At 43.4% G+C, this 17,003-nt stretch overlaps 5 protein-coding genes across 9 annotated transcripts; 2 read left to right on the top strand and 3 right to left on the bottom strand.

Annotated features, from left to right (window-relative positions):
- The first annotated feature begins 1,341 nt into the window (after window positions 1–1,341).
- nosip (nitric oxide synthase interacting protein) lies at window positions 1,342–5,376 on the top strand. The gene is made up of 9 exons (XM_085934367.1): window positions 1,342–1,717; window positions 1,908–2,013; window positions 2,138–2,219; window positions 2,462–2,597; window positions 2,663–2,808; window positions 3,538–3,654; window positions 3,770–3,840; window positions 3,918–4,026; window positions 4,234–5,376. Exons 1-9 carry the CDS (start codon window positions 1,648–1,650, stop codon window positions 4,303–4,305), a joined length of 909 nt encoding a protein of 302 aa, XP_085790493.1. The 5' UTR covers window positions 1,342–1,647; the 3' UTR covers window positions 4,306–5,376.
- Window positions 4,508–7,698, bottom strand: rcn3 (reticulocalbin 3, EF-hand calcium binding domain). Of its 2 annotated transcripts, none has more exons than XM_085934366.1 (8): window positions 7,634–7,698; window positions 6,767–6,990; window positions 6,485–6,678; window positions 6,250–6,422; window positions 6,102–6,162; window positions 5,930–6,021; window positions 5,745–5,852; window positions 4,508–5,549 (listed from the first exon to the last, which is right to left on the bottom strand). In XM_085934366.1, exons 2-8 carry the CDS (start codon window positions 6,979–6,981, stop codon window positions 5,442–5,444), a joined length of 951 nt encoding a protein of 316 aa, XP_085790492.1. In that variant the 5' UTR covers window positions 6,982–6,990; window positions 7,634–7,698; the 3' UTR covers window positions 4,508–5,441. The 2 variants fall into 2 exon arrangements, with proteins under 2 accessions (XP_085790492.1, XP_085790491.1); XM_085934365.1 differs by having other exon boundaries at window positions 4,508–4,707.
- A 2,519-nt stretch (window positions 7,699–10,217) lies between these two features.
- Window positions 10,218–12,797, top strand: napsa (napsin A aspartic peptidase). 3 transcript variants are annotated; one of them, XM_085933868.1, is made up of 10 exons: window positions 10,218–10,264; window positions 10,343–10,412; window positions 10,613–10,766; window positions 11,135–11,258; window positions 11,357–11,475; window positions 11,573–11,772; window positions 11,837–11,959; window positions 12,047–12,191; window positions 12,263–12,361; window positions 12,420–12,797. In XM_085933868.1, exons 2-10 carry the CDS (start codon window positions 10,345–10,347, stop codon window positions 12,579–12,581), a joined length of 1,194 nt encoding a protein of 397 aa, XP_085789994.1. In that variant the 5' UTR covers window positions 10,218–10,264; window positions 10,343–10,344; the 3' UTR covers window positions 12,582–12,797. The 3 variants fall into 3 exon arrangements, with proteins under 3 accessions (XP_085789994.1, XP_085789993.1, XP_085789996.1); XM_085933870.1 differs by having other exon boundaries at window positions 10,250–10,260; XM_085933867.1 differs by having other exon boundaries at window positions 10,229–10,412.
- A 4-nt stretch (window positions 12,798–12,801) lies between these two features.
- On the bottom strand, window positions 12,802–15,644 carry mief1 (mitochondrial elongation factor 1). The gene is made up of 4 exons (XM_085933866.1): window positions 15,498–15,644; window positions 15,250–15,430; window positions 14,684–14,955; window positions 12,802–14,585 (listed from the first exon to the last, which is right to left on the bottom strand). The coding sequence occupies exons 1-4, from the start codon at window positions 15,642–15,644 to the stop codon at window positions 13,746–13,748; spliced, it is 1,440 nt and encodes a 479-aa protein (XP_085789992.1). The 3' UTR covers window positions 12,802–13,745.
- Window positions 15,645–15,767: 123 nt separating this feature from the next.
- Window positions 15,768–16,723, bottom strand: LOC147043837 (mitochondrial ribosome and complex I assembly factor AltMIEF1-like). Of its 2 annotated transcripts, none has more exons than XM_085933871.1 (2): window positions 16,597–16,723; window positions 15,768–16,016 (listed from the first exon to the last, which is right to left on the bottom strand). In XM_085933871.1, the coding sequence occupies exon 2, from the start codon at window positions 15,978–15,980 to the stop codon at window positions 15,768–15,770; it is 213 nt and encodes a 70-aa protein (XP_085789997.1). In that variant the 5' UTR covers window positions 15,981–16,016; window positions 16,597–16,723. The 2 variants fall into 2 exon arrangements, with proteins under 2 accessions (XP_085789997.1, XP_085789998.1); XM_085933872.1 differs by lacking the exon at window positions 16,597–16,723 and adding an exon at window positions 16,105–16,434.
- Window positions 16,724–17,003: the final 280 nt, after the last annotated feature.

The raw sequence follows: 17,003 nt of genomic DNA, 5'->3' as shown, positions 1-17,003 counted from the left end.
AAGGGTGTGTGTTAAATATGGAGAGAATGAGCAGAGGGCATCAGGATGGCAAAAGATTGCCGGCAAATGGGAAGGGTGCTGATGGAGTGATACAAGCTCAAGGAGTGCGGATAAACACCAGTTAAATGCTCTCGATAACTACAGGGCGGCTTCTCCGGAGGGGATTGTTGTTTAGGACACTTTTGGGTTATCTTTTCACTGCATCCTCTTGCACTGTCTATACAAAATGAACTCTTTGCGTCACCATAGCAACACAACTGAAACGACACAGTACGCTACAGACAGATTGACAACTGATCATGCTTGTGCCTCTTTTATGTATGTGCCTATTTTGACACGAGTGATTGGAAGATGTCAAAGACATAGAGCTACTACTGATGATAAGAATCATGATTGGTTTTACTGTATAGCAATAGCAGATGTGTAATGCAAAAGAAGTGGGGAAATTCACTGTAAGACAAACAATTGAACTAAGGCACTCGGGACACTTTTGTCATCGGCAAAATGACATTCAAGACTTGCCACATTTCTTTACAGGCACAAAACCACATTTGCCACATTTAAGTGATTGTTTAACATGGGGAACAATGCCGTGATGAGGACAAATACATAAGTTACATCTTTAGGATTTTTGTTCTATCAATTACCATAAGTCAATAACATTTATGCCGACATATGCATCCATCCATATTGCTTGTGTCAGAAGGAATGGGGTAGGAATAAACGGTACAGTTAACATCAAGTTTAATGCACACACATTACACATTTGGCCAAAAGATGTTTGCATCAATAAATGTAACCGCTAGAGGGTGCTGACATTGCACAAATACCACAGCCGGCGCTATCGGGACAAGTTCTACAAGCCCGCTGGTAGACTGACAATCCAAAAGGGCATCATGGAACATCATGTGACCGCACGCTCACAGGATAAAGTATACACATTTGACTGAAAGAAATCATGAGAAAGACTCAAGGCCTTTATTTTGCTTCAAACACATCAGTGTACATCTGTTGAAAAAAAGAGACATTTATATAAGCTTCAGAAAAGAACATTTGTTTTCAATGGAAGTGTCTTCTTACGACCGCCGCTCGATTTTCCACACAAATATTGTACAGTGAGAGCATCTTACACAACTAGTCTAAAAAGCGGACAACAACCGGTGGCAAGCGAGCACTAAACAAACAAACACGGTAGAACGGAGCCGATTGCCGACGCCAAGCCCGCAAGCGGCCTTGACCGTCACATCAGCTGGACGCCGCTCAGCATCACTTGGCACTTGCCACACCTCGTCCGTGACGTCATTTAAAAATGTAAATTCTTCACTCAACGGAAGATCACGATGACGCTCCCTGTGACGACATCTGAATGCGACATAATGACGTATTAACTGCGCGATCACGTAGCACTGGAAAAGAAAATGTCTCCTGAGTATAAGTGAATAGTAGAGTTCACAATATAAATAATCCCTTTGTTGTGATTAGTAAGTGAATATTTCTGAACACAGTCTGTCATCTCTTACTATCAGTTGCCGTTTCGTGTTATCGACGAGCTCCGAGCCGAATCCAAACTAAGCTAACGCTGCAAACATTGCAACCATCCCGGAACTTTCAGATTTTTTTTTTAAACGGACCTGATTTAAAGCTATAATGACTCGCCACGGAAAAAACTGCACCGCTGGAGCCGTCTATACATACCACGAGAAAAAGAAAGATACAGGTGAGAAATGTGTTATTTAATTCAGGTACTGTTAGCGGCATCGATTGTTCCCCTCATCGAATTAGAACGCACGTAACGAATTTAGTATTGTTGTTAGTTATGTCTTTAAAAAGTTTCTATTCCATATGCATTGGCAGCATATCAAATCTAATCAACATGCGATTATTTGTTCGTTTTTCGTCCTGCTCAGCTGCATCTGGGTACGGCACACAGAGCATTCGCCTGGGTAAAGATGCCATCAAAGACTTTGACTGCTGCTGCTTATCCCTGCAACCCTGCCAGACACCTGTGGTCACGTATGTTTCATCTTATAAACAGACAATCTATTTGGCAGTTCAATTTGGAGATGCTGCAGAGTTTCTCTTCCTGTAAACCATACAAACATGAATGTAAACATCAAATTGCTTTTGTTGTTTTTAGTCCAGATGGATTCTTGTATGAAAAACAGGCTATTCTGGAATACATTCTGCATCAGAAGACAGAAATTGCCAGGAAGATGAAGGTATTTTTCTTTTCTTTTTTTCCATGAACCTGACTTCAGCGTGGGCAGTGTGTACTGTTTTTTTGTTTTTAATGACAGCGTGAATTTCAAAGTAAGCGCTTGTCCCCACATAATGCACGGTGATTGACGAGCCATCAAATTCAAGGCTGTTATCTGCCTTTCATCCACAATTTACTTGTTTTATTCCCATCCAAATGTAAATGATAAAACTAAACGTATAGTATTTCTGGATTTTCCTGCAGGCATATGAGAAGCAAAAGCAAGCTCAGAAGCATGAAAGTCATCTTGAGTCCAAGTCAGAAGAACGTGAGAAAGTGGAGAAGTTTAAAACCAGAGAGAACAGCATTGTATCCAAACCCATCAACCCTTTCATTTCTGGTACGTGTGCCCAGAGATACAGCATTGGAACTCGAGTTTCTATTCTGAATTTGTTTTCCCTGAAGGGCAAAGCAAAGTAGGCGGGAAAATCAAGACGGACAGTCGCTCATCATCCTCCACTGATTCAGTGGCCTCCTCCAGCCAGAGTCTGCCCAGCTTCTGGGTTCCTTCTCTGACACCTGAAGCAAAGCCCACCCTTCTCAAGAAACCGGTCAGTGTCTGTGTTCAAATGTATGGATTGAGCATTGAAGCGTGTTCTGTTATTTCACATCTTAGACCGTGTGCTAACCACTAAACTCAGCTAGCTTAGATTTCGACTTGGACTCAATTTTATACACCCCTTGGGATTGCTCTCTGAGGAAATTCTGGTTCCAGTAACTCACACTGAAACAGTAAAAAAAGAGAACATTGCTCATGAGTAACAAACAAAAGAGAGAGCAATAAATAAAGTGCAATGAAATGTTGAGTGAGAAATAAACAACCATAAGAATAATAAGTCACAAATTTAAAAAATTGAGTTATTTATTCATAAATAATAATTGTCAAGCAATCAAATATCTTGACTGCCCCTATTTTTTTCGGCAACTAATACACTTGCGCCCTCTGCTGGTTGAAACCGAAATACACTTCAATCCATCCACAGTTGTGCCGTAGTTGCTTAGCACTTTCTCCTCACAGCTGAGAGGGCTGGCCAGAGTCAAGTTTGCTACTTGGACCTTTTGACTCATCCAGTCATTGAAGTGCAGCACCATTGCAGTCCCTTCAACTATCGTTGCATCATCTGTTTCTATGTCATAATGACCTTTGTTGATTTAGTGGATGAGGACAAGTTGACCTCTAAGTCCAAAGCCCATCCGTGAGTCTGCATATGCAACAGTGAGCATAGAAAGAATGACGTTTTCACAAACTCTCGTTTCGTCTCTCCCTATCATCTTGCCAGAGTAAGGCTGTCTTGTGTCCGATGTCAGGACGACCTGTAAAGATGAACGAGCTCATCACAGTGCGTTTCACCCCGGTAGACCCCAGTCTGGACCGAGTGGCCCTGATCAACCGCCAGGTTAGTCTTATCGGCAAGAGTTATACGGCAAAGGAGCATTTTGTCACAATTTAAAGCAATTCCCGAGAAGAAGAATGAACAACGCAGTCCCAACAATCTGATTGTTCTCTTCCAGGACAGATATGTCTGCGCAGTGACCAAAGACATCCTGGGCAACAGCGTCCCCTGTGCTGTCCTGCGGCCTTCGTGAGTGGTCGAGCCAGGGTGTTTTCACTGCGGGGAAGGCAAAGGTACTTTGACACTGCTTTCCGGGTTGTGTTCAGGGGCTGTGTGGTGACACAGGAGTGCGTGGAGAAGCTCATCAAGATGGATATGACGGATCCCGTGAGTGGAGACAAACTCTCTGACAAAGACATCATACCACTGCAGAGGGTATGTATGTCTTTTTTTTTTTTATCTAAAATTCTAAAAATGTAGATTATTATTGATTGCTTATTCTGAGCATGAATATGGTCAGATTTTTTTTTTTTAAAGAGCTACAAATTTTTCCATCGAATATCATTTTAATGGTGACATAGGTGATGCCAACCATTGACGGTGTGAAGATGATCTTGATTTGGTGGTTCTTTTGTTTGACAGGGAGGAACGGGCTTTGCGGGTGCTGGTATAGAGCTCAAGGCCAAAGAAGCTCGTCCCGTCATGCAAGTGTGAAAGATGATGATGGTCTGTCTGCCTGTATTATGCTCTCAAAAAAAAAAAAATCTTTTTCAATATATTTGTAATTACGGTAAGTCAAAATATGACATTTTTTTCTTATTCGATATGATAGCTTGGCCATGTTTGTACTTTTGTGGTCATTTTGAAGAGGCTTAGGAAGGGACCGTGTAATGTTCATATCATTTGAAAAGTCGTGTTATTTTTCATTTTCCTGAATGTATTTGAATTGATAAAGGCACAGGAAAAAAAAAAAATCAGTCAGTCAATCTTAGTCTGTGGTATTGATATTCACAATTCATCATGGCCGTCAACCTCCATGGCTCCATAATCTGTGATGGTGCTGATCTTGATGAAGTCGAGTTTATCTAGCATCTCTGCTAATGTCACAAGTCCATCCTGACACGCACAAGGTAGAAAACAAAAGCAAGAGTAAAAGGAAAGAAGTGATTCAGATCAGCAGAAGAAAGGTCCTTCATTGAAAATACTGAGTTACTTATTTTAGCAAGTGCAAGTATCAAAAGTACATAGTGGCTGATGAGTATTCTTTGCAGGATTAAATAAAACAACACGTACAAAAGTTCATTTATTTGTCCAATCTGCAGTCAGTAACATTTAGTTTTTTTATTTCTTTGAGTTGCCTGTAATAGGCAATGTTGAAATGCTTCTGACCTTAACAGCAAATTAATTAAAACTCAATACTAGTGCTAAGATATTTGGCTTGAAACATTAATAAAAAAAATGGATTTCCATACATGGGATGGCCGTCATTAAGTACGTAGCGAAAATATTTCAAGTACAATGAAGTGCTCAGTGGAGTGTATGGTTTCTGATGATTCCGAATTGTCGTGACCACGTTTCTAGGCTCCAACTCAAAAGACAGTTTCGGTTTACTATCAGTGCACGTGGGACGATAGCCACAGTTTTGGTATCACTTCTTAATTGAAATATAGTTGGACTGTGTTTAGTAATGCTGTGTGGGCATTAAAAAAAAAAATCACCTGTAACCACATACACAGTATGTGAATGCATATGGAATAGTTTCTGCAAGTGTGATACTTGTGTACTGGTGCGACAGCCATCACACACCAGTACACACACGTGAGCAATAATATTAAGAAGGTGACAGCTCATCAAAGTTCGTCGTGATTCTTTGTTAAATCTTCTCCATAATTGGTGGCCTGGCTGCCCACAAACATGTTCCAGTTGGCCAGGATTTCCTGCTTGTTTATTTTCTCGTCCTGACCATTGGCGTGATTGACAGAAGGAGATGGAGACGTGCGTGACGTCATGGAAAAGATGAGAGAGAGGTTAAGACAGAAGAGAGAAGACAATTAGTGTCAATTAAAATGGAATTAAATCCTAATTATGGCAGTGTTGATGTATTTTGTATCTCCCTCCCTGACACCTCTGCCAGACTTGCCCAAAACTTGTACCTTGTTGGTGTCTGTCACGTCGATCAAATGTCTGGCTTCATTGTCGGCGTGGTCGGCTTCTCCAGGCAAAATCCAGCGGGCCGCCTCACTGGCGTCCATGTAACCATCCTGTGTCATACATGATGTGACCGTGACACGAAATTTTGGAGCTGATTTTCGATTCAAAACAGCAAACGGTCTCTTACCTTGTTGGCGTCCCTAAACTCAGTGAACTGTTTCTTCTCAGTTTGGACCCATTCAGGCTCACTCTCTCCATTCTCTAGCGTGTACATGTCACCTATGGGAATATTCAACTCCAAATGATGACACGCCCAATTGAGTGGAAGTGCTTGTAAAGTAAAAACGCCGCTCACTTACCGATGTATTCATCTATGCTGATCTTGCCGTCGCCGTTTTTATCAATGTCCTCGATTGTTTCCTAAAAGAAAAACGCTTTCGTAATCTAACACGAGTGAGTACAAGAACAAATCTCCAATGTTCTTTTCCATGTACTGTTATGGGTTACCTGTACCACCAAATCGCTCATGTAATCAAACTCCTCCGGATGGAGGAAAGCGGTGAACTCCTCGCGCGTGGCGATCCCGTCGCCGTCACGATCGGCCATCTTGAAGCGTCTTTCGTCTCGGGCGAGCATTGCTTTGTAGGTGGCTTTGTCATCCAAGCCGTCAAACTCCTCACCTGACAAGATAGACAAACAGATGTCCGATGTTTCGACGGACGCTTTGACCCAACGGACTTACCAATATAGTATCCGTAGGTGGTGTTCTTGTATTCCCCCCAGGCTATTTTGTCATCTTGGTTGGCGTCGTAATCCCTCCAGTGACTGTTGACGTTCTCTTCGATGTAACTCCTGTGTCTGTGTTTGATCCAATGATAAAGCTCTGCGTGGTTGATAAAGCCATCCTTATCTGTGTCAATGCGGTCCACAATTTTCCTGTAGGAGGAAAAGGAAGACGGCATGTTGAAAAGTAGTCATTCTTTTTTTTTTGGGTGACAGTTATGCTGACATAAGCAGAACCTACGCCAGTCTGTCTTTACTCTCTTCAGGGGTCAGCTGGTCAAAGGTCTTTGCTTCCTCTTTGCCCAGGAAGGCCTCGTGGTCGTACTGAAAGCCGTGAGCGTCATCGTGGGCATGGTCGCTCAAGTCGCCGCGGTGATGGACGCGTTTTTCCTGAGCGGGGACGGCGAGGGTGGCGGCGGCCAGGAGGTAGAGAGATGCTAGCCACCGTAGCAACATTTTGATGATCTGAGGATGGAAATATAACAAGATATTTTCAAAGTAGCTCTCCGAAAGGAATTTTACAATAAGAGAATTCTAATGTCATTCAAAACTGACTATGATTAACTTTACAGTTCTTGTGTGGAACTCTACGGATTGCAGTGCACCATGTTTGAAATAAATTGGAAAACATTCACCTAAAAACATGGCAAACACGACTAAAAAGGATTTGCCCCTCACTTGGGAACATTGAGTTGTTGCGAGAGGAGGGACACGCCCAAATCAATAGTGTCAAAGTCAGGGAACAAAAAGTTAGAGGGCATAGACATCAAACTTGAGTTTTGCTGACGTGACTCAACTACATCCAATCAAAGGCAAAGTCAACTAGTCTGATGCAGAGTTTGGTAAAGGTTACCTTTTTCCCCTGCATAAGGACAAACATGTCCACTAACATAAAAACAATTTCCATTGCATGTAATGGTTTTTAAAAGGAATCAGAAAGTTCGAAAAGCATTCCCATCCTCCTCTTTTATGGCTCATGTATCTTTTGCCTCCCATCACTTCGTGCAAAAAGCATACACTGCACGTTTGAATACTAAAAACAAGACAATTTTCGGGTATTAGAGGTTAACCTTTCAAACCTAAAGATAATGTTACTAAAATAACTTACCACGTTCTTGCACGTTGTTCGCGACCCCTCAGTAAAGTTTGGCGCACAGGAGACTGTACGCGTTGGCACTCTGTACCTTTAAATAACACTGTCAAAGAGGCGGGCTTTGTTGGTTGAGTAACCAATGAAAACGGGCCAAATGAAGTTTTTAAACCAATCACATTGATAAATAAATTCAGCTCATTCTTATTGGTTGTGAACCGCCACGTAGTCACGCGCAACGACAACTGCCTGAGATGTGATTTAAACGTCAGTCAAATCACGCAAGACAAGTGAGGAGTCAAGCAATGCAAATTACGTCACAACTAGCAGGACGGAAATTGTTAAATTAATACTAATAAGAAATTGAATGGGAGAGAATGAAGTTTGAGTTATGCATATTTGTCGGTATAATTTCCAAATGGTACAGGGAGCGGGACTCGAACACTCCTCACTTGTCCTACAGACCAATATTATTACAAAGAAGAGTTTTAGGGTGGTTAGATGAAGAAATAAACATGCAATTGAAGTGCTTGCTATCCCGTTATCAAGTTCTCAACTGAGACTGCGCTCGGGTATTGTAACTTAGAAAAAAAATGTGTGAATTGCTGTTGTCGACACTACCTTGTGTTTACTTGATTTTTATTTTATTTTTGTCTGATGTATTGTGAGATGTATTGCTGGTTGTGTATGTTATTGAAGTTCAATAAATTAAAAAAAAACAAAAAAACTGAGACCATTCATGTCCCTCCTCAACCTTGTGACGACACTTGACTACACGTTCTTAATTATTTATTTACTTTTTTTTTTTTTTTTTACCTCGTGCAGTGTACCTATTGAAGTGTCCATGAGGTGTACCTAATACCAGGCCACTTCATTAGGGGAGAAACTTAACCAAAAATGAAAAGGGCTATAACCGCCCTCACCCCCACCACCTGATTGGCTGGTTGATATGTGATGTCATTTGGACACTTCATTAGGTACGCCGCCATTTTCAGGTGTACCTAATAACAGGCCACTTCATTAGGGAAAAATCATGGTCAAAAGTTAACAAAAAGTGAAAAGTGCCACACCCAAACAACCCCCCACTTTCTGATTGGCTGGTTGAGCTGTGACGTCACTCGGACACTCTATTAGGTACACCGCCATTTTCTGGTGTACCTATTCATAGGCCACTTCATTAGGGAAAAATCATGGTCAAAAGTTAACAAAAAGTGAAAAGTGCCACACCCAAACAACCCCCCACTTTCTGATTGGCTGGTTAATCCGTGACGTCACTCGGACACTCCATTAGGTACACCGCCATTTTCAGGTGTACCTAATCACAGGCCACTTCATTAGGGAAAAATCATGGTCAAAATTTAAATGAAAGTGAAAAGTGCCACACCCAAACAACCCCCCACTTTCTGATTGGCTGGTTGAGCTGTGACGTCACACGGAGACAGGTGTACCTAATCACTTCATTAGGGAAAAAGTTTAAGTGAAAGTGAAAAGTGCCACACCCAAACAACCCCCCACTTTCTGATTGGCTGGTTAATCTGTGACGTCACTCGGACACTCTATTAGGTACACCGCCATTTTCAGGTGTACCTAATCACAGGCCACTTCATTAGGGAAAAATCATGGTCAAAATTTAAATGAAAGTGAAAAGTGCCACACCCAAACAACCCCCCACTTTCTGATTGGCTGGTTGAGCTGTGACGTCACACGGACACAGGTGTACCTAATCACTTCATTAGGGAAAAAGTTTAAGTGAAAGTGAAAAGTGCCACACCCGCCCTCACCCCCACTTTCTGATTGGCTGTTGGATCTGTGACGTCATTCGGACACTCCTTTAGGTACGCCGTCATTTTTAGGTGTACCTAATCACAGGCCACTTCATTAGGGAAAAATAATTGTCAAAATTTAGCGGGGAGTGAAAAGTGCCACACCCGCCCTCAGCCCCACTTTCTGATTGGCTGTTGGATCTGTGACGTCACGGAAACTCCATTAGGTACGCCGCCATTTTTAGGTGTACCTAATACCAGGCCACTTCATTAGGGAAAAAATCATGGCCAACTTAACTGAAAGTGAAAGGTGCCACACCCACCTTTACCCCCACCTCCTGATTGGCTGTTTTGTTTGTGACGTGCTTCTTGGACACTTCATTATGTACATCATAACTGGCCACACCTAATACCAGGCCATTGTATTTGTAAATGTGGGCAACGTTGTGAAAAATATTAAAGTTTGAAACTCAATATCTGCTGCGTCACTCAAGTCATAACAAAGAACCTTGGCAAAAACGCGCTCGGTTCTATTTGAATTGAGCTTTCTCGTTTACCGTATCGTTGTGTCGTTTTTCAGGACAAAGTCATAAATACTACAAAGTATAACCCATGAATACAAACCATATTTTACTACGGTATGTCTTCATAACGATAAAGCTTGTGACAGCTGTGTTTTAAATGCGGTTTCGTGCGTGCCTTATCACAAGTCACGGTAATACTCGTGACTAGTTGACGTATTTGTGTAATACTAAATGATTGACATCTGCTTCGACCAATAGAGACAACTGTCAAGGGAGTTTCCTCCAATGGGTGCCTTGTGTCGAAGATAACCGAGTGAACGCGGACAATGCCGGAGCCTCGTATTTAACACATGCACTAGTTGGTTGGTTTTAATACATTTAAACGGCAATTTATCCCCGGAAACCACGAAAATTATATATATATATTTTGTCTTGGACAGAAATGACACGCCTGGGGATTGTCTACCTACTCGAGGCGTTGCTTGTGACACATAGCATCGCACTTATAAGGTACTATTTGCAAACAATATAATTTAAGACTTATATAATTGTAATGTACTGGATGTGTTATGACAATTTGAGTGTTAATGTTTTTCACTGTATATGACGCGTTCATATTCAAGAGACGTATTATTGTTTTTCCTCGGTTTTACTCAATGAACCTGGAAGCCAAAAAGAATGAAGACGTGCAATATTTAAATTGATTTTAGGGTCCCTCTCCAGAAGAGCAGAAGCATCCGCCGCATCATCAGCGATAATGGGATGTCTTTGGATCAAATTCGGGCTTTGGCAAAGTCGAGCGGATCTCCGGACGGCGCTCCCTCCCCAGAATTACCAGTAGAGAGGCTGACCAACTTCATGGATGTGAGTGCCAATCCACGCAATGTTACGTCACCTACCTGCGTGAGTTTTGCAGGTAGATCGTGTGGCCACACATTTTTCAAGTCATCATCAATAATACATACAATATTATACAGCAGCAAGTGTTATATAATTTAAACGAGTAGGACTAACGATTAAAAACAAACGTGAGAAATGTTAAATACAAGCATTTGAAGAAAACGTACATATATTGTAAAAATCTACTCAATTACAGTAATGAAGTACAGCAATTTCCACCTTGCAGCTTATAGTGAGGCATTTGTGTCATGGGAGGAACAAAATGAATTTATAATTAAACATCCGTTTTGAAAGTTCTCGATATTAACATTGCTCTGATGTTGTGTTTTGAGGCCCAGTACTTTGGATCCATCAGTATTGGCTCACCGCCTCAGGATTTCACTGTGCTATTCGACACCGGCTCCTCCAACCTCTGGGTGCCCTCCATTCACTGCTCCTTCCTCGATATCGCCTGTTGTAAGTTGGATTTACACTGCAAGTCCAATTCCCATTTAATGCACAAAGATGAGATTTGTCTCTGACTATCACATCATGGCTGAAACGCATCTCACCAGGGCTTCATCACCGCTACAACTCAAAGAAGTCGAGTACCTACGTTCGGAACGATACTGGCTTTTCCATCCGATACGGCAGAGGAAGCTTGTCTGGTTTTATCAGTGGCGATACAGTCAACGTGAGTTCTGTGACCGCATTCCACAGTTGCCTGGGTCACGCTATCTCCACCGTACAAATCAAAAGGACTTTTCTTTCCGGATTCTCTGCTTTAACAGATAGCAGGTTTGTCCGTGCCCGGACAGCAGTTTGGTGAAGCGGTGAAGCAGCCCGGCATCACATTTGCCGTGGCCCGCTTCGATGGGGTTCTGGGAATGGCCTATCCTTCCATATCCGTGGCCAACGTCACCCCGGTCTTCGATACTGCCATGGCGGCCAAGCTGCTGCCGCAAAATGTCTTCTCTTTCTATATAAGCAGGTAGAAAGAAAGTGGGTTAGGGTTAGGGGTGACCGTCGCCCAGTCAATGATTCCCACATTTCAGAGACCCTGCGGCAGCAGTGGGAGGAGAGCTGATGCTGGGTGGATCCGATCCGGAATACTACACAGGAGACCTGCACTATATCAACGTCACACGCAAGGCCTACTGGCAGATTAAGATGAACGAGTGAGAAGGAACCTTCGAGGAGATTTTTTCAAAACACACGACTTAACTCTTTTACCTTTTGTTTATTTGGCCCCTCTCCTGCCTCAGAGTTACCGTGGGCAACCAGCTGACTCTTTGCAAAACAGGATGCCAGGCTATTGTCGACACGGGGACGTCTCTGATGGTCGGGCCTGTGGAGGAAATCAGAGCGCTGCAGAAAGCCATCGGAGCGCTGCCCCTGCTGATGGGAGAGGTACATTTTGTTCAAGTGGCACACTCAATTCTAGTCTTCTGGCGCATTATCTTGTCTTTCTTCTTCTCTAGTACTTCATTGACTGTAAGAAGATCCACTCACTTCCTGTTATCTCCTTTCACATCGGAGGGAAGATGTTTAACTTGACTGGAGAGGATTATGTCATGAAGGTATGATTTGTGTCCAGTTGCTGCTCAGCCAAATAGTCACTTGGTGATTTTTCCGCAGGAGACACAGATGGGGACTTCCATCTGCCTCTCAGGCTTCATGGCCATGGACATTCCGCCCCCTGCTGGACCACTTTGGATCTTGGGAGATGTTTTCATCAGGAAATACTACACTGTCTTTGATAGGAGTGCTGATCGCGTGGGCTTTGCACCAGCCAAGTAGTCCGACTCGTGATTTCTAAATGTATTAATCGCATTAAACTATGTGTGTTCTGTTCTAATGTTTCACTTTCTAACTGACCAAAGAACTGCCAATAGCAAATTAGGAATTAGAATGTAAAGCTTAGATTCTATACTAAAGCACAGGTAGCGACTAATGAAGTTATGCTTCACGGAACGGAGCGTATGTCCCAAAAAGGAAGACATCAAGAGCACTAATAAAACGATTTTGAAAATCCATTTGTCACATTTATTTATATGTTGCACTGCTCGGATACAGAGCTGTACTTCAAATCAAATCGAGCACAGGATGCAAGATAGCAGCACATGACTAGTGTGAACCCCACGAGGATGATGAGGTAGAATCTACTTTGGGTTTTGAATCCAACGAACAAATCATGGCACAGTGACTCTTCCTCATTTTTTTGTGCATGAAGTGTGTTTACACAGGAAGACTTAACATGCAGAGAAAGACATTAAGATTGTCAGGAAATCCAACACCACTGGTGAAGCTAGCACATTTGTTTTGGGTGGGGGTGTCCCAGATATCTCTAGGGTTCCACTTTTTTTTTTACGACCCCACAAAATTCTGAAAAAAAACCCCACAAAGATTCAATACATGTTCCTAATGGGGGGTAGAAATGTTGAAAAATGTTCCCAGAAAAAAAAAAAAAAAATCTGAAAACCTTAACCTGACAAAATTGTATCTTTTTTTCTAATTGAGCAACCTTGAGTCTTTTGGCAAAAATCGCTTATTAGCATTTTATTCGCTTTTGTGTTGACATACAGACAATAAACATGACATTCTATGGTTTTGACACAGCGTCACATAACCATGGCTATCTATCATAAAATGCATGAGATTTGTCTGTGATCCTAAAAACTGTCCAATCAGTTTAAAAGCGCTATCATCTGATGCAGAGTAATATGTTGTATATTAATTACAATGGAGGTTTGACCTTTTCAAGACGATGCATGAGACATACACCAACTTCATTAGACACCGTCGCTTTCGACTTTTATGTGGGCATCCGAGATTAAAAGTAAATTTGGATGAACGCACAAGTGACCGAGTGAAAGCCACGGGGCAATTTTCTCAGATGTCAAGCGTTGTATTCAGTCTGAAAAATGATCAACGTGACCTGAAGAACTACTTACCGAGTGAGTTTTAGGAAGGGTGCGGACGCTGCGCTCCTTCCGTCACCAGAAGCGTTTCGGGTTCCGAAAGCGCACAGTAGAGCGTGTAGCCCAGTTCGTCCACTTCCCGCTCGGTCAGTTCACAGAATAAGTTCACTTTTGGGCTGAGGGCGCAGGGCAGTCGCCCCGCCTCCAGGTAACCCACCAGCTCCTTCAGCAGCTGTAGGAAGTTGTCGGCCAGAGCCTCGTGGGTCCAGTTGGTTTGTCTTTCGCTCAGCAGCAAGATAGCGTTGGTGAGCTGGCTGGCGTTAAGCCGGTTGAGGGCGGGATTGAGTTTGCACATAGCCTTAGCCACCTTGAGGCAGGCGCACCGGTAGCCTCCGTCTTCTTGATCCAAGGCCCTGAGACGTGCGGTCTCGGTCACTCGGAAACTCTGCCTCCAAAGATTTTCGTGGCGCTCGGCGGCGAGCCGATGCGGTTTGGCTATAAGAGAAGTGCCGTCCTCCATCATAAGTAAGGGCAAAAAGTCCACGTAAAGCTTTCGGTTGGTCTCGTACTGCACCTCCAAGGTCAGCGTTTCTGAGGGGACCACGGGACGAATGACATAGTCCAGGACGCTGCCGATAGCGGGCCAGTTGATGGTCCCAATCAGCTTGTCAAAGACTTCGAGGACTGATTTCGGGGACAGGTAACCTCCCACCATACAACGGTCCCAGTAGCTGCTGTTCCGTGGGAAATATTCTAAATTCTCCCTGCGGATCAGCCAGAAACCTGGAACGTTCATGATGGTATCCTCTCCGGGTATGGACGACCATAAATTCTTCTCCAGGATTAGAGGCACCATTAGCTGGGCGTGGTCTGCTGTCACCACCTTGGTGATGGAGGAGTTGCATTTGAATCACAGAGAGGGTCCAACTGATATCAAAAAAAAAAAAAAAAAGACAGACAGACAGACGTGCTACATTTTACCTGCAAGTCGTCGTAGAGGCTGCCGCTTAGGTACATCTCCCGAAGCGGCATGTCGGGAAGTTTGGCGTGGAGGAACACTCGGAGCTCCGCGCAAATGTCCAACGCCGCTCGCCGAGCCACAGCCTGCTCCTCGGCGGGGATGTCCACATTGTTCTGATAGAAATCCCAAAGACGCTCCTGCAGGGAGAGCCGCATCCGAGCACGGATCAGGTCGGCCTGAGTGGGCCCGCTCCCTTTGGCTGCGGCTCGACCCACAGCCCTGCGCAGACAGTCTGGGAAGCCATAGAAAAAGCAGCTGGATGAAATCGTCAAGAAAATTCAATGCAAATCTCAAAAGTTGCTGTATTCTACAAAGTAACCTATCTGAAACAGTTATCGCATCAGACAAAACCTAATCTAACTCCTCTATTGTGATGTGGCTAACTAGCAGAAAACACCCACTGTGTACAAATGGCAAGAATCCTCCAAAATGGATGTCTGTTACCAAATATAGAAATGGAAGCAATAAAATGGTTGAATTTTACTGGGGCCGTTTCAAACAAAGTCACCAAGTTTCACATACACACCTGATTCAAAAGAATTGGAGGCAGTAGGCAGGGACTGAAGTGACCTGCTAACGGTGGCCTTCATGTTGTGGTTCAGAACCCGTGGGGACGAACCCACCCAGGCTGGCTCTTCCCAGCTTTGTTTTCCTTTCTGCTCCATCTTGGTGGGACTGGTGGGAGCACTGATGGCACGGTCGTACATCTGAGCCACAAACACAACGCGGTGATATTTTTCCACACAAATGTAAATATAATCCCATCTCGCGTACTCTTTTGACAGCAAGCGTCGCGATGCCGAGCATGGCTGCTCCGCCGACCCCCAAAACCAGCTTGGCGTTGGAAAGCATGAAGTCGATAGCTGTGCCGATGCCATTGTCATCTTTCTTCCCTTTACTGCCTCCATTCATTGCGGCCATCCTGTAGCTTAAAGAAGGAACACGCATGTGCTTACAAATTCTTTTCATGTTGCTGAATTTGAAAGCAGTAGCCCACCTGAGAGAGACACTTCCAGATGACCACGCCCCGACAGCCGAATCCCCCTACATAAGCCCACCCAATCGGCTACTGAGGAAGAACTGGCCCCTCTTCAGAGCCTCTTCCTTGTCTTCAGGTGCCGTCAGCGTTTGGCAGCGGCGAAACTCACGGGCCACAGCACGGCGATAGTAGTTGCGGTCGGTATATTGAAGTTGACGCCCTGCACGGAGCAACGCCCGGTACAGCGCCAGCACAGCACTGCTAGACCAGCTGCCCATGAGGGACCACACTTTAAGAGGGGGACACCCTGGAACCTGGGAGAAGGGGAAAATGTGAAATGAAAATGTTTCAATTTCATTCACAAAATTCTCAAGAGGAAAAGCAAAAGAGGAGACAACGTACAGTGCTGTGCTGTGAGTGTCAGCTAGAATTGAATTAACCAGGACCAAAATGTTACTTCCAATATCAGAGTACTACAACTCTACACTCAACATTCATTCACGCTATCAGAAGCAATACTTTTCAACATACTATCGTACTACAAGGACGAATAACCAAGAACATTGATTATGTTCACCAAACCATTGAATATGAACGAGGTGGCTGACACGCGTTGGAAATCTGAAGCTAACGTTAGCAAGCACGCACAACCTGCATCCAAGTGACTGTTCCGATATTTGTCGTGAAAGGACAATAACAGAGGCCACGTGAATGCAAATTGCAAAGGTTAATTTGACCAGATAAAATGGCTGACAGGAAGGAAAGTCACTCTTCTGACTTGCTTGTTAGCTTAACACACCCACTGACCTACACGTCAAAAAAATAAACGCACGGGACACGATGGACATTCAATGATCAAATATAACTCGCGTCAGACAAATATGAAGCACTTACCTGTTCAAATGAGAGTGAGGATTTTGTGAAAGAGCAACAGTCCTCCCTAATGCCGGGGGTCAAGATTGTCAAGACACTAAAGTCACAACCGGAAACAAATAGGCGATGAACATTCACTTCCGGGTGACTTATTTCGTCAGATGAAATACTTTACATAATCACAAGCGCACAAAAAAATAGTCTTTCATTGTCGTATAATCAATTAGGTTATAGTGCAGGCACTTACGGAAAAATGTCAAGTATACTTTTACGAGCAGTTGCTTGGTCTATTTTTTTTTTTACTTTGTGTTGCGAAAAAACATTTTTGTCCACATAATAAATAAAAACACATTTAAAGCTGACTTAATAAATTAGAGAGAAAATCTCCTTTGTTTTGGTTTTTAATCATTTAATATAAAAAAAAATGA

Source organism: Syngnathus leptorhynchus, chromosome 16 (genome assembly GCF_054491065.1).
Source record: "Syngnathus leptorhynchus isolate UIUO chromosome 16, UIUO_Slep, whole genome shotgun sequence".
In the NCBI taxonomy this organism is placed as follows: domain Eukaryota; kingdom Metazoa; phylum Chordata; class Actinopteri; order Syngnathiformes; family Syngnathidae; genus Syngnathus; species Syngnathus leptorhynchus.
The sequence above is the reverse complement of the archived record's forward strand: the minus strand, read 5'-3'. Positions and strand labels throughout refer to the sequence as shown.